Source organism: Prionailurus bengalensis, chromosome B2 (assembly GCF_016509475.1).
Source record: "Prionailurus bengalensis isolate Pbe53 chromosome B2, Fcat_Pben_1.1_paternal_pri, whole genome shotgun sequence".
NCBI lineage: Eukaryota > Metazoa > Chordata > Mammalia > Carnivora > Felidae > Prionailurus > Prionailurus bengalensis.
This window is the reverse complement of record NC_057349.1, coordinates 17,586,749-17,600,732: the sequence shown is the minus strand read 5'-3', so window position 1 is coordinate 17,600,732 and position 13,984 is coordinate 17,586,749. Positions and strand designations below refer to the sequence as shown.

The 13,984-nt window shown below is 44.8% G+C and overlaps 1 protein-coding gene across 1 annotated transcript in view; it reads right to left on the bottom strand.

Annotated features, from left to right (window-relative positions):
* Positions 1 to 13,984, bottom strand: part of NEDD9 (neural precursor cell expressed, developmentally down-regulated 9) — a 59,139-nt gene that overhangs the window by 17,559 nt on the left and 27,596 nt on the right. The window contains exons 3-4 of the mRNA XM_043593131.1: positions 11,318 to 11,678; positions 11,233 to 11,255 (exon numbers count right to left, since the gene is read on the bottom strand). Coding sequence (XP_043449066.1) covers positions 11,233 to 11,255; positions 11,318 to 11,678 — 384 coding nt within the window. The remainder of the gene's footprint in view (positions 1 to 11,232; positions 11,256 to 11,317; positions 11,679 to 13,984) is intronic.

Here is a 13,984-nt window from a genome sequence, read left to right as displayed (position 1 = left end):
CCTTAAAACTACACCCTCATGGGCCAAGTGCACAGTTTACCCTTCCTAATGCTTCTCTTGTGCTCATGGAGGTTTCTCCCCCTCTGTATTTGCGCGGTGATTTACTTTCCTTTAAAGGCATCTCGACATCTGATTTTATGCGAGAACCAAGCCTTTTGCGAGCCAGTCTACATCACGGCCAGTCTCTTTTTCCAAATGAGGAGAAAGTCACAACCGAAGGCTCAGAAGTAGAACGGGGCTCTTGGGTCACTTTCATTGGACACAGCATTTAGGAGGCAAAACACTCAATGGAAACAGTGCCCTGATTGTCAAGCCTCTAGCATGCCTCCCCTGCTGCTTTCTGGAAGCTCTTTGTGCAGCAAGTGCTAAAGCAATATTTAGTTATGGAGTGACCAAGCGCCAAAGAGCAGCTAGAAGCATTTAACGTGAAAGGACATGGTGGGAAGTGACGTCGGGGCTCCTCAGGGGCTGAGGTCTTCCTCTGGACAAAGCCGAACGTGACCCGTGACAGAGCTGGGTGCCACAGTCATTTTTTATATGCCGCAGACCGAAATGCTCTTTGAGAACTGTAACGGCATGGGCATTCTGGTTCTTTTGATGTCCAAATAAATGCAACAGGCCACTGAATTCTAAATCTAGATTTTGAAATGTATTTTATTTATTTTATTTTTTTTAAATTTTTTAAATATTTATTTATTTATTTTTGAGAGACAGAGTGAGACAAAGTGAGACTGGGGGAGGGGCAGAGAGAGAGGGAGACACAGGATTGGAAACAGGCTCCAGGCTCTGAGCTGTCAGCACAGAGCCTGACGCGAGGCTCGAACCCACAGACTGTGAGATCATGACCTGAGCCGAAGTCGGACGCTCAACTGACTGAGCCACCCAGGCGCCCCTGAAATGCATTTTAGAGAGATGCTCATAGGCCGCCCTGAAGAGGATGTAATTATGGAAAGGGATCAAGGCATGAGAATTTCTAGACCCAAATGCCTAGGGCTCTCGGTTCCTCCCACGGCTTCACTGGGAGACAAGATGCAATGGCTGATGGAACAAACCACGCATGTGGCAGAACTTGGTTCTGCGGCAGGGATGTCGCTTCGAGAGACACCTGACCCACCAAGGGCCTCTGCCTTATTCGAGAAGATTAAACACAGGAAAATGGGAAGAAAATGAGAAGGTCTAGGATGAAACACTCTCTTAGCTTTTGGTAGCAAGGCAGGGAAGAGAGTTCTCCTTAACAAGACGTTCTCTGGAAATGTTCCCATGTAGGGGGACAGGGTGAGAACTCTGATTCTCCCTGGCTCAGCATACCCCGACCCTCCCTCCTGTGTTCCACCTGTTCCCTGCCTTCTATCGCCACAGCTCAATCTTCTAGAGGTGACTGCGATTTCTAGATGGGAAGGTGGACTGCCTCCTACAGGAAGAGTAAAAAGATTGGCCAAAACGTAGGGAGTCAGCTCGAAATTTATATCAGTGCCTGCGTGTCTTGTTTTTGTTGTTGTTGTTTTGTGTTGTGTTTTAAAGAATCTTGAGGTCAAGTCATTTTATTAAACTTTTCAAGTGACTCTGGGAAAGAATCAGATAAGGATATCTGGATCATAAAATTTTAGCAAAAACCATTAGAGACAATTCAACCCTACTCCCCATTTCACAGTTCAGGGAACTGAAGTTCAGAGAGGTTATTCAGACGGTTAATGACAGCAAAGTAAATGAGAACCTGGTTGGCTGGGCACATACTACTTTTCTCAGTGTTCCTGTTGCTTACATTAGCAGGACAGATTAGAAATTTACTAGGAATTTAGTACTTTCCCAATTTCACAAAGAAACTCACTTCCTTGCTTGAGAAGCAAAACTTGAAATCTGGGTATCTTAAATTTTTTGGGGGGGTCCCCTTTCTCTGGCAAGACCATTCTGGGAGATTTAACTATACAGCAGTCTCCCCTCAACCCTTATGAATGTGTTCCAAGACCTCCCCTCCCCCACTACCAGTGGGTGCCTGAAACCATGGTTAGTACGGAGCCCTATATATATACTATGTTTTTCCTGTACATACATATCTATGATAAAGTTTAATTTATGAATTTGGCATAGTCAGAGATTAACAACAACAATAACAAAAAAGAACAATTATAATGATATAATAAATGCTTTAAATAAATAAAATGCTATAATAAAAGTTATGTGAGTGTGGTCTCCTTCTCTCAGAATATTCCTATTGTACTGTACGCACCCTTCTGAGAATGACGTGAGATGATAAAATGCCTACGTGAAGAGATGTCAGGTGAGGGGAATGTCAGTACGTGACAAGGAGGATCATTTACTTCTGGACTGTGATTGACCATGGGTAACAGAAATCGTGAGAGCAAAACAGTGGATAAATGGGGACAATTGTGTCTGGTTACATGAAGTCCTCCATTTGGACCAATTTGAAGTCATGTGACAAGGTGGTATTTCCAATGAGAGAGAAAGCCAACACAGCAATGTTCTCGGTGGTACCACGGTCTTTACATCTCCTTAATCATCTGCTCAGGACTTCTGGATCAGCCTGCCATGAAACTGACCACTATACCTGGGTGGTGGGAATTTCCCACCTTCCTAAACCCACATTCCCTCAGCACGGAGGCTACTCTCCTGATCTGGAATGGGAGCCTTCCGAAGTGCCTTTCATTCTTCCTGGCCCAATGGATGCTGTTTAGCACCCAGGATTCTGATGAGCTGGAACTGCTGATAAAGTGTCCTAAACATGCCTTCCTATTTTAGGGCTGGGCAACATCAACCATTAGCTGGACAGATGTGAGTTCAAATATCAATGCTGCCTCTTACTAGAGGGATGTCCTTCAACAAGTTAACTAACCTCTCAGACTTCAGATCCCTCCCCTGTAAAATGAGGTTATAATGAACATCTTATGAGGCTATTGAGAAGATCAGATGAGATTATGGATATAAGGTCCCTAACATGGAGCCAGGGCTCCAGGGCACTTTTGGGTTACCCGCACTTTAGTTCTACAACTATCTTGAAAAATGAACCACTTGATAGCATGCTAAAGGCCATGCAGTCAGTTGGTGGTGCATTTGAAAATAAATAGCTATTCTGATAAATAATTGGTTTAAGCACACTCTGCTTTAAGAAAACCAAATAAAATTTACTCCGATAAATCAGATGTGATTATGGCATTGCCAAAGATTCTTTGCTTCAAGAATGGACCTTCTCTGGAGTCCCTTTAAACAGAGGATTCCTTGGTACTCTACAGATATTACTGGAGTTCCATAGAACCTTTAGAGGAGACACATTGTCCTAAGTGAGTCACACCCTGACTCCTTCAACAGGAGCAGCATACCTCTCTAGAAGTGTCCCTTGACAACTGGGTGGGTGGCACTCTTGAGAAGCAAGTGTACTTCTGATGGCATCTAGCTTTTTCCACAAGGCACCCACACAAGGATGTTATTTTTTAAGTTTATTTATTTATTTTGAGAGAGAGAGAGAGAGAGAGAGCAGGGAAGGGGCAGAGAGAGAGGGAGAGAGAGAGAGAGAGAGAATCCCAAGCAAGTTCTTATCTGTACAGAGCCTGACACGGGGCTTGATCTCGCGAACTATGAGATCATGACCTGAGCTGAAACCAAGAGTGGGACGCTTAACTGACTGAGCCACCGAGGCACCCCAACATAAGCCTGCTTTTAAAGATGCGTTCAACCAATATGAAGTCTCGGTTTTATCACCAAATCAAATAAACAAATGCATTCTTTCCTCTCCCTCACAAATACAGCATTATCCACTCAGCCAGACATCATACCACACACAATATCTGACCTATTCACTGTGATAAGCACATTCACATAGCATGAAATCATTGAAAAAGGAAGGAAAATTACCTTTGTTTGCTTTGGTGTGGGTTCATAAGAAGTTGCTAATGCATTCATAGAAATATATACTATCTCCAAGCTTTGTGACAAGCTGCAACTGAGTTAGAAGGCCTTGGCATTGACCAAACAAAAAAAAAAGACCTTTGTACATTTTTAGGGAGGTGTTACAGTTTGCTCATTCCCCCGGTGTGGGTGGCTCGGCTGGGAGGAGAGACTTCTCATTTTCAAAGTAAGCTCATGAAGTCCTGCCCCTAGGTGCTCAAGGACCTCCAGTTCTGTGTAAGATTTAAAATTCATCTTGACCCTGGTGGGTAGGGATTTTAGATGAACGTTCACTCCTCCAAACAGCCCCCGGAGCCATGTATTGAGGGGGAAAATGGTTTAAATTTGGATTATCTTTATATAGCGATGCACAATTCTGAAACATAGTCATACTTCATTGAGTTTATAAATGAAGAAACCAGATGTACCTAGTGCCCTGTCAAACTCTGATTCTCCCTGCTGTTTTTCAGGGTGTGTGTGTGTGTGTGTGTGTGTATAAGAAGGCAACAAAGGAAAGTGAGGTGAAGTCAGAGTTTATCTTCCTGGGGAGATTTCATTTCCTCTAAATCTATTTTTACTTGTTGGTAGACAAATCATACTGCTAATATATAGGAGTTAGTTGGCTGGTAACAGAGTGTTGCCGTGAGCAACCAGATTTCACAATGCTTCAAATCCCAATATGGGAAATCCTCGGTTCCCTAACCAATGGCTTTGGGTTAGAGAGAGAGAGAGAGTGTGTGTGTATGTGTGTGTGTGTGTGTATAATTCATGATGACTCAGTGTCTAAGAAGGTACAAATATTGTAGTGAATCTATTTCTGGTTCTTATGTTACCTTTCAGGAATGGACCCGGAAGACCTGGCTAAAATCTTTTCATCAGCTCCTGCCAACATTCAGCCATGTCCCATTTTGGAAGGTAAGAAATGGTTTTTAGAGATGATGTAATGGGGTCTAGATAAACCTTAATGTTACTTGAGTTTTCTTTAGTTTTTTAAATGTTTATTTATTTTTGAGAGAGAGAGAGAGGCAGAGACAGAGACAGAGTGTGTGAGCAGGGGAGGGAGACACAGAATCCGAAGCAGGCTCCAGGCTCTGAGCTGTCAGCACAGAGCCGGACGCGGGGCTCAAACCCACGAACTGCGAGATCATGACCTGAGCCTAAGTCGGACATTTAACCGACTGAGTCACCCAGGCGCCCTGTTACTTGAGTTTTCTGAGTGCTACCACCAATGCATCACTAGCTCCAGCCTAGCCCGTCATACACATTGTGATGGCAGGCCATTAGTGTTTTGATGAACCCAAGAGCTCCCTTGAGATTAAGTGAAAAGTACAACATATTCTGGGGACCACAGAGGAGGGAGAAAACTGCTGGGGTGCAGAGAGGACGCTCCGTAAGAGGAGATGAACATTGAAATGGGCTTTAAAGGATGAACAGGAGTTTACAGATAGAATAGAGGAGGGAAGGCATTCTCAGTAAGTAACAAAATCATGCAAAGGCAGCTCTACTCCTCAGTAAAAAAAAGTGTAGTTCTCCTCTTTAGGTGAGGACAGAAGCGTTAACTAATCTTGTCTCTGCTGGGCAAAATGTGTAAAAGCTAGGCTCTCAGACAAGCTGAGCTTCACATCATTCATGCTTTGAATGCTCACTTGCTGGGTATAGATGGTTATAATTCCAGAAAAGAGACGGTGGCATTCTCCAAGACACTTCTAGGGGGAAAACTACCATATGGAATCTGGCACATAATCACCACAGATGGTAATGAGCTGGGTGATAAGGCTTAAACAGTGCGTGATAGTCCGATGGGTGATAAGATCGGAACCGCTTTTCAGTTTACTTAAAAGTCAACTCAAATTAGACACTTCGTTTCTTGCTTCCGCCTTGTTCATTCGTTCAGTGGCTGTTAGCCGTGTGCTGACACTTGGCTATGAGCTCAGCCTATAGCAGTAAATGCTGTATTTGTAAATGACATAGGTAACTGGCAGCCTTGAACCCTGCCTGCCTTTATGGAGCTTCTAATTTAGCTCAAAACTGATCTTCAGAAGGAGGCAAAACAGACCTAATTCCATCAGTTGGGAATAAAAGCGACATGTCCAGAAAGTAATCAGAAACACACATAGTTCTCGATTCCAATCAAGGCACAGAATGGACCAACTCAGATGGCAGTTTAACTGATCTGTGAAGCAGGAAAACGAGGCTATTTTAGAGGCTTTTAGACGTGTGGGGGCTCCACTCCCAACCGTAGTCCCTTATTAAGTAGAACTGTCACTTGTAAAAAATTGAGAACATTAAAAAATACACACAGTTTAGCTTTCCAAATGATTGGACTATGAGTAACTCATTTAATTTAAAATTGCCTGTGAGTTCTTGGCAATCACGGGGCATATTTAGAAACCTTCGCAAAGCAAGAAGAATCTAACCTACAAATTGTTTTCAAATATAATAAAATAGCTATGAGCCGTAAATGTAACAATTAATGAGGTTGACCTTAAGTGGCTTTCTGCACATTTGTGTAAATGTTTATTGATTTACACTTTGCAGTCTTTGTGTGTCATACTTGGGAGTCAATTTTTTTTTTTTTTTTTAAATCTGAGCTCTCAAACATTCTTGTAGGCCCCGGGCATTCTGCCCGTAATGCCTCATGGATAAAACGGCACTGCACACAAACGCAGAGTGAAAAAGGCCAATGAAATTAAGAAAGGTGTCAGTGTATATGGTTTCCAGATAACTTTAAGCGTTCTTTTCTACTCTGTGCAAAATTCTTGTAGAACCAAAGAGAGAGCCACGCGCTCAAAGGAACAGCAGATGTGCTAGCAATAAAGTACGTGCCTATCTGATGTACGTTCAGAACCACAAACGGGGCTGAGGCCCTTCGAAACAAAGTCTGAGAAAAGGAAAGACAAACAAGGAAGAGGAACTGATTTTTTTAAGCCCCCTGCTATGTTCAGCTCCGGGCCAGATCCTTTCTGTAGACTGTCGTATTCAATTCTCACAAGAACTCTGTGAGGCAGTTGTGATTGTTCCCATTTCACAGATGGAGAAACGAAAGCCTGGGGAAGCTGAGTAACTTGCCAAGGGATGGACAGCTACGAAAGAAGAGAGCCAGGGGTCAGTCTAACGCCAAAGACCACGCTCTTGGCACAACACGGATGCTGTCTTGTTTCGTAAAAGGGTGGGGATTATATCATTATCCTTCTTTTTCTAACCCCTGATGTAGTAAGTGGCGCATGTCACGTAACGTCGTTGGGATGGGTAGAGGTTTCTTAGGTGGGTGGAGGCTGCAGGTTGCCAAAGAGCAAAGTTGAAGTGATAGAAGGCAGAATTTTGTCTTTCCTCTCAAATGATTCATTAGTGGATAAAACTCCTGAAGCCCATATTCTGTAGCAACATCAAGGGAATCTTTAACTATGGAAAGTCCCGCATCACAGTCAGATGGGAACACAGCCAACCGCTCTCATGGTCACTTCACAGAGTTTCTCAAAACGCAGTCCTGGATCCCCTCTCTCAGAACTAGTGGAGGAGCTCGCCCCAGGGCAGATCCCAGGCCCCAGGAATAGAACCTCTGGTGAGGACGGCCTGGAAATCTGCATTTCAGCTCACCTTCCCTACCTCTCCAGATGATTCTTATGTTCCCCAAAAGCTCCCTTTAGTGGTTTAGAATAAGCTCCACTGCCCTCCTCTTTTTCTTCTGCAACAGCTTTTAGGGACCATAGCTTAAACTACCAGAAACGTCTAGTGCTAGGCTCACCACCCTTTAAAAGATGGGAAAGTAAAGAGAAAACTTGTAGCGAGTCAGCTACGAGGAGAACTCAAAACAAAGACAAAACAAAAACAAAACCCGAGAAGCCTTCCTGATTCTTGCTGTACTCGGATTAACTCCTGGGGCCTTGGCTTAAGTCAGTACTGTGATTCTCACCCACTGATAAGATTCCTACAGAGAGGTGGATGTTGACAGAGGTTTTTCAAGCAGCTATTATTGCCTAGAAGGTTAAAATTATCTTTTTAGAGCAGCCAAGCCATCTCCACCAGGAGGGAAGAAGGAAGGATGGAAGGATGGAAGGATGGAAGGAAGGAAGGAAGGAAGGGAAAGAAAGGAAACAGCAGGAGCGAGAGCGAGCAAGAGAGAGAAGGAAGGGGGAGGGAGGGAGAGAGGAGAGGAAGGAAGGAAGAGGTTCTTCCTCCTCAAGCCCATGGGGGTTCAAGCCAGTGGCCCAGTGGACAGGATGGAGGCAGGCAGTGTAGGGAACCAGAGGCACTAAAATGACTTTCAAGGTGAGGCCAGGATATTCTGTAGAACACGTGGTGTTTGGCAGGGAGAAGCCAGGACCAGTCCATCTGCGTGGCCACGTTACCACTTCAGACCCCCACTGCTCGAAGCTTAGCACTACAGTCATTGTCTACTCCCCGGTTCTGGTAAGGTCTCCCCCCCCCGTCTGGTTGCACCCCCTATATGAACTGGCAGAGGTCCAATTCAGAAGCTGGCTTCCTCCTACCGGAATCGCCTACTTCTTGCTAAACATAAAATGTCCCACGGATTTTGGAATTAAGCAAACAAAACTCTGAGCTCAAGCGCACACCCCAGCATCAATCCAAGGGAAGGCGTGGTCAAAGTGTCTCCCCTTTATTTTATTTTATTTTTTAATTTTTTTTCAACGTTTATTTATTTTTGCGACAGAGAGAGAGCATGAATGGGGGAGGGGCAGAGAGAGAGGGAGACACAGAATCGGAAACAGGCTCCAGGCTCTGAGCCATCAGCCCAGAGCCTGACGCGGGGCTCGAACTCCCGGACCTCGAGATCGTGACCTGGCTGAAGTCGGACGCTTAACCGACTGCGCCACCCAGGCGCCCCTTAGTGTCTCCCCTTTAAAAGGATGCAGGGCCAGGGAGCAGGTCAGCGGTGCAGTTACAGCAAATAAAATGGGAAGAGGTCTGAAGGACTTTTCAGACTTGGAGCTAAAAAAGGTTGCGTCTAAAAAAGGAAAACATGTCACCTTCCTGCCAAAATAAACTGTGATGAAAGTTTAGACCCCACCACCTTTCAGCCAAGCATTTCCTGTTTCGGCCTCCCTTGTCCGCCTCAAGCTAGCTCAGATGAGGGAGAGCTATTTTTAAGGTGCAAACAACCAGGAATAAGAATGAGAGAAGCTATTTATTTAGAGTTACACCTTTCAACTGTTCTGTTTTTCCCTCTGGAGCTAGAGGCTTGGTTTGGCTTTCCCTTTGAATCTAAAGCTCCTGGGGTAAGAAGGATTTTGAAAGGTCATGGTGAAGTCGCCATGCCTCCAGACAGCGATCATTGTCTTGGAAAAGACAAGTGCCCACTTCTTGAGGAATTTCTCCTAATATACAGCTACTCGGCTTATGCAACACAGGTGCTCTTGAGCAGTGTTTTTGTTTTAATTTTTTTTTTACTGTTTATTCATTTTTTTGAGAGAGACAGAGAGAGAGAGAGAGACAGAGCACGAGTGGGGGGAGGGGCAGAGAGAGAGGGAGACAGAGAATCTGAAGCAGGCTCCAGGCTCCGAGCCATCAGCAGCGTCTGACACCGGGCTCAGACTCATGAACTGTGAGATCATGACCTGAGCCCCGCCACTTAACTGACTGAGCCACCCAGGCACCGTTCCTGAGCAGTGTTTTGTAATACATTCCTTTTGTATAAAAGGTGACTTGGAAATACACTCTTGGCTTGTTATTTATGGAATCCAAAAGTGATTCTCCGCCCCCCCTTTTTTGTCCAACAGAGCATTCCATTATCATGCAAATAGACATTCCATAATTTACATGGGCTTTAAAATTCTTTGTATTAGATTTTCTTGAGGCAGGGGACATGTATACGTAGTGTTCTTGGAGCCACAGCAAGCTCGTTCTGCTATCTAACTGCGTCTTCCCTTATTTCTTATTCCATTAAATCAGTCCATTCTTAATACCATACCTCAAAGGACCCATTGTAGACCCTTGGCATTTGCAGTAAAAGAAAGAGAAAAGCCTCTGTTGTACTGTTTACATAGGCGTGGCCTTGGTATTGGCTATCACCCCCATAGTTCACCAACATTATTTTCTTCCCCATGTGTATTTCCACCTGGCATTACAGTTTTTTGTTTGTTTGTGTGTTTTGTTTTTTAATTTGGGCTCTACAATGTAAGCATCGTGAAGGCTTTGTTCACGTTTTAATTCACCAATGTATCACAAGCATCAAAAATATACTAAATGAAAGGAGCATGTGACTCTTGATCTCGGGGTTGTGAGTTCAAGACCCACACTGGGTATAAAGATTACTTAAAAAATAAAATCTTAAATACACACACACACACAAACACACACACACACACACACATGCTAAATACTTAAAATTAATTGGGTTAACAAATTTCTATTTATCTCAAATTATTGTGGCATTTTGAATTATACAGAGTGCTGAAGAGGTCCTTCCTTCCTTCCTTTTTTTTTTTTAATTTTTTTTTTCAACGTTTATTTATTTTTGGGACAGAGAGAGACAGAGCATGAACGGGGGAGGGGCAGAGAGAGAGGGAGACACAGAATCTGAAACAGGCTCCAGGCTCCGAGCCATCAGCCCAGAGCCTGACGCGGGGCTCGAACTCACGGACCGCGAGATCGTGACCCGGCTGAAGTCGGACGCTTAACCGACTGCGCCACCCAGGCGCCCCTCCTTTTTTTTTTTTTTTTTAACATGATGCTTTCCTAAAAATTCTAGCTCTCCTGGTTTCACCCACTGGCTCAAGCATTATCATAGGAATTACTTGAAGGACAAGAGGATGTCTCCTTTCTAAATTCACTAGCATTTCTGTGTTTTAAATGGGTCAATCTGGAAGTTAACAACTCTGTGGGACAAGTAGGTGGGTATGATCTACTTCCAGCTCCTTTGCTCCCTTTACTTCTGGTGGGTTCTTTGTGCAGCCAAGCCAACAGGGTCATGATTCAGCTTTTGATGAAAGGAGAGTCCTTTCTGCATCGTTGTACAAAATTTGGTGGCTTGTACCACTCAAGGAAGAAACAGAAAAGACTGGAACAATTTGAGTGCAGAGCTTAAGTATAAAAGCGGATCTATCAGAAAGAGAGAAACAACTGAATGATCCAGTATGATCTGGAATGACACATGAACTTATCACGACACAGGAACAAAGTTTAGCTGACCAATGAATGGAAAATGGTGCAGAGCTGGTGCCCGAGATCAGGCATTTAGGTCTACTTACTCTTTGGAAGACATACTTCCTTCTTGGCAGTTTCAAGTTCTTGTTTTGGGAACATTTCAATTTCTCTGAGTGCAACGGAAACATAAATAAATAGGAAGAAAAATCCAGTTGGTTGCTCACTCACCTTTTTGCTTAAGTGGGGCCGTTAGCCCCCCCAATGCTTCTCTGCACAGATGACGGTAATTGATACACATCCTGTTCCTGGGTACCATGGCTAGTGGGGACTTGGTAAATCCCCTGATGTTGGTAGGAAGGTGGCACTTGGTAGATTGTGTCTCGAGGGCCGCCATGTGGGTTTGGCGCTTGATAGAGCTTCTGTTGGCCAAAGGTCTGGTGCGTGAGTCCAGAAGTAGGCTGGTCCTGACTGGAGGGGGTCTCCTGAATGGGGCCAATCAGAAGCTTCACCCGGTTGCCGGGGACAATGCCTTGTCGACCATGTAAGGAGCAGAGCCACCACCCTTCCAGTCCTCCTGTGTTCTGTTCTATGACAGTCAGGATATCTCCCTTGCGGAAGGCCAGCTCCTCGGCACACTCCGGGACGTTGTCATATAAGGCCCTTGCCATGAGATTCTAGAAGAAGAGAACAGATGGACATCGTGTTAGAATTCTAGCTCGGTCCTTTTTCACACCTAAATCCCACGCTTTTATGGAGAGGCACACTTCCTGGAAAGGAGAGAAGAATGAACGTGAACAATAGTCTGTAAGGAGAAGAACAGATGGTGCAGACAAAAGACAGATACATACGTACTGCGTCTGCCACCAATGACATCAGACTGCCTCCTCGGAAAAGCCCAGAACACCACAAGAGTTCTTTCCTCTAGCGGTAGCTGCTGTGCCAAGGAATTATGGGCAGCGCCGTTAAAGAGTTCACTATACAAAACATTTTTCTTCCTTTCTTAAAGCCAGCTTGCAGAATAAAATATTCCAAGTGCTACAGCGGACGCTTCTCATTTTTTTCCCTTCACATATTGGAGGCAGAAAGAGTCAAAGAAAAGCCCAAATAGCAAGCAGTACGAGTGGCATTTCTATTTGGTGTGAAAATGGAAACAAACGTACAGTTATATATGCCTTGCCAGCGCTTAAAAATTCTTACTCTCAGTTGATCAAGAAGTCCTTGGATACAGGGAGAATCTACAAGCAAGCGTTTTTGGGTTCCCCACCCCACCCCCCATGGAAATCGAGCCTGGTGCGTGGCGTGACAGTAGTCTCCATCTCTATATTTGACAGCAGGGAGCGATGGCAGAATTTGCCACACGTAGGTGGATGCCATCCCTTTTCTTTTTTGGTCTTTTATTTGTACCTTTCCTGAAGGCCTCTCCTCACGCTGCCACTTTTTCCCCTACTTCTTGAATCTCGCCATTCACAACAGAAACGCTGTGCCTTCCCCTTTCATGGGCCCAAAACACTCTCTCCCTTTGTAAGAAGGCCTGTCTGGCACATTCAGTACTAAGCAGACAGCCAAAGTAGGCATTCAGCAGAGAGCGGGCAGGCAGTACGTGCTGACATTCTTGGAAGCCTTTCAAAGGCTCCGAAGATTTCATTTCTTGGCGTCAGTAATGTTTCGCAGTCCGATGGCAGCCATCGCCACATGCCTGCTCCTTCCCAGCACAGAGAGGAGTCGGGATGCTATAAATTCATCACGAGCACTTGGAAAACTAAAAGTGATCTCTCTGGTGCTTCCCTAAAGTGTCTGGATGCACTTGAGTCACTGCAGTGGTGATCCTTTGTGGGAGGAGGGACAGCCTATCGGGCGGATCATGTTTGGGACTTTACATATTCGTGGAATTTTTGGCAGTTGTTGTTTGGATTTCTGCCCCCTGTTTGCTTCTCTAGAAACATGGACTTGATCTTTCAGCCTCGTGCTTTTCATTCCTTTAGAACTGACATGCATTAATCATCTCCCCCTGTACTATGCCTCATAACCACAGGCTTGTGCTGTATGCCGGTCCTCTCCTCTGGGGGGCAGGGGGGCTGTGTTATGTAAGGCACCTCCCCTCTGGTCAGTACCTGGGAAGGGGTCCTACTCTTGCTGTTAATCCTCTTAGTGCAACTATTTAACCTAAGAAAAGGAGATCAAGCCATACCCAGGAAGCTTGATGATGCTTTTTAAGAATAAGTTTGCAGGGGCGCCTGGGTGGCTCAGTTGGCTAAGCGTCCGACTTCGGCTCAGGTCATGATCTCATGGTTTGTGGGTTTGAGCCCCACATTGCGCTTGCTGCTGTCAGCACAGAGCTTCTGTCCCCCTCTCTCTCTGGCCCTCTCCCACTCTCAAAAATAAATAAACATTAAAAAGAAAAAAGAAGAAGGTTGAAGTTCTTGTTCTTGGATCAGTTTTGAGATCCAAGAAGTCTGTGGTGTGGACAGGTGAGCGGTCAGGGAAGCTCAAGGGAAACTGGGGGGGGGGGGGTTGTGTTCTAGGTGAAGGTTTTACTTAGAATTTATACACTAGGAAACTTTGGGATTTTTTCTAACAATTAGAAGTCCACATACATAGAGATAGAATCATGCAGCATTTTATTCTGGCTTGAGGAACCATTTAAGGATGTGTCATAATCCCCAAATCTCTGTTTCTCTTCTTCCAACTTTGGGTGTTCTGTAACTTAGAAGAAAAGTCGTAGAGTTACGGATAAGATTCTGGTCCTCTGTACCAAAATAATCTGAAGGAGATCACTCTACCAGAGTCATATGGTGATTATAGGGTAGGGAGAGAGCCGAGCACTCTTGTCTCTGTCCGTTGCTCTGGGGACCATGCAATGATTGGGGATGGCTGGTACGAAAGCCCCAAGATGAAATCAGAAGTGATAGAGGTAGGACCAGTTCTGTGGGAGCTGAGGGTAGATAGCTGTATGATTCTAGCGGCTACAAAGAAGGGAAAG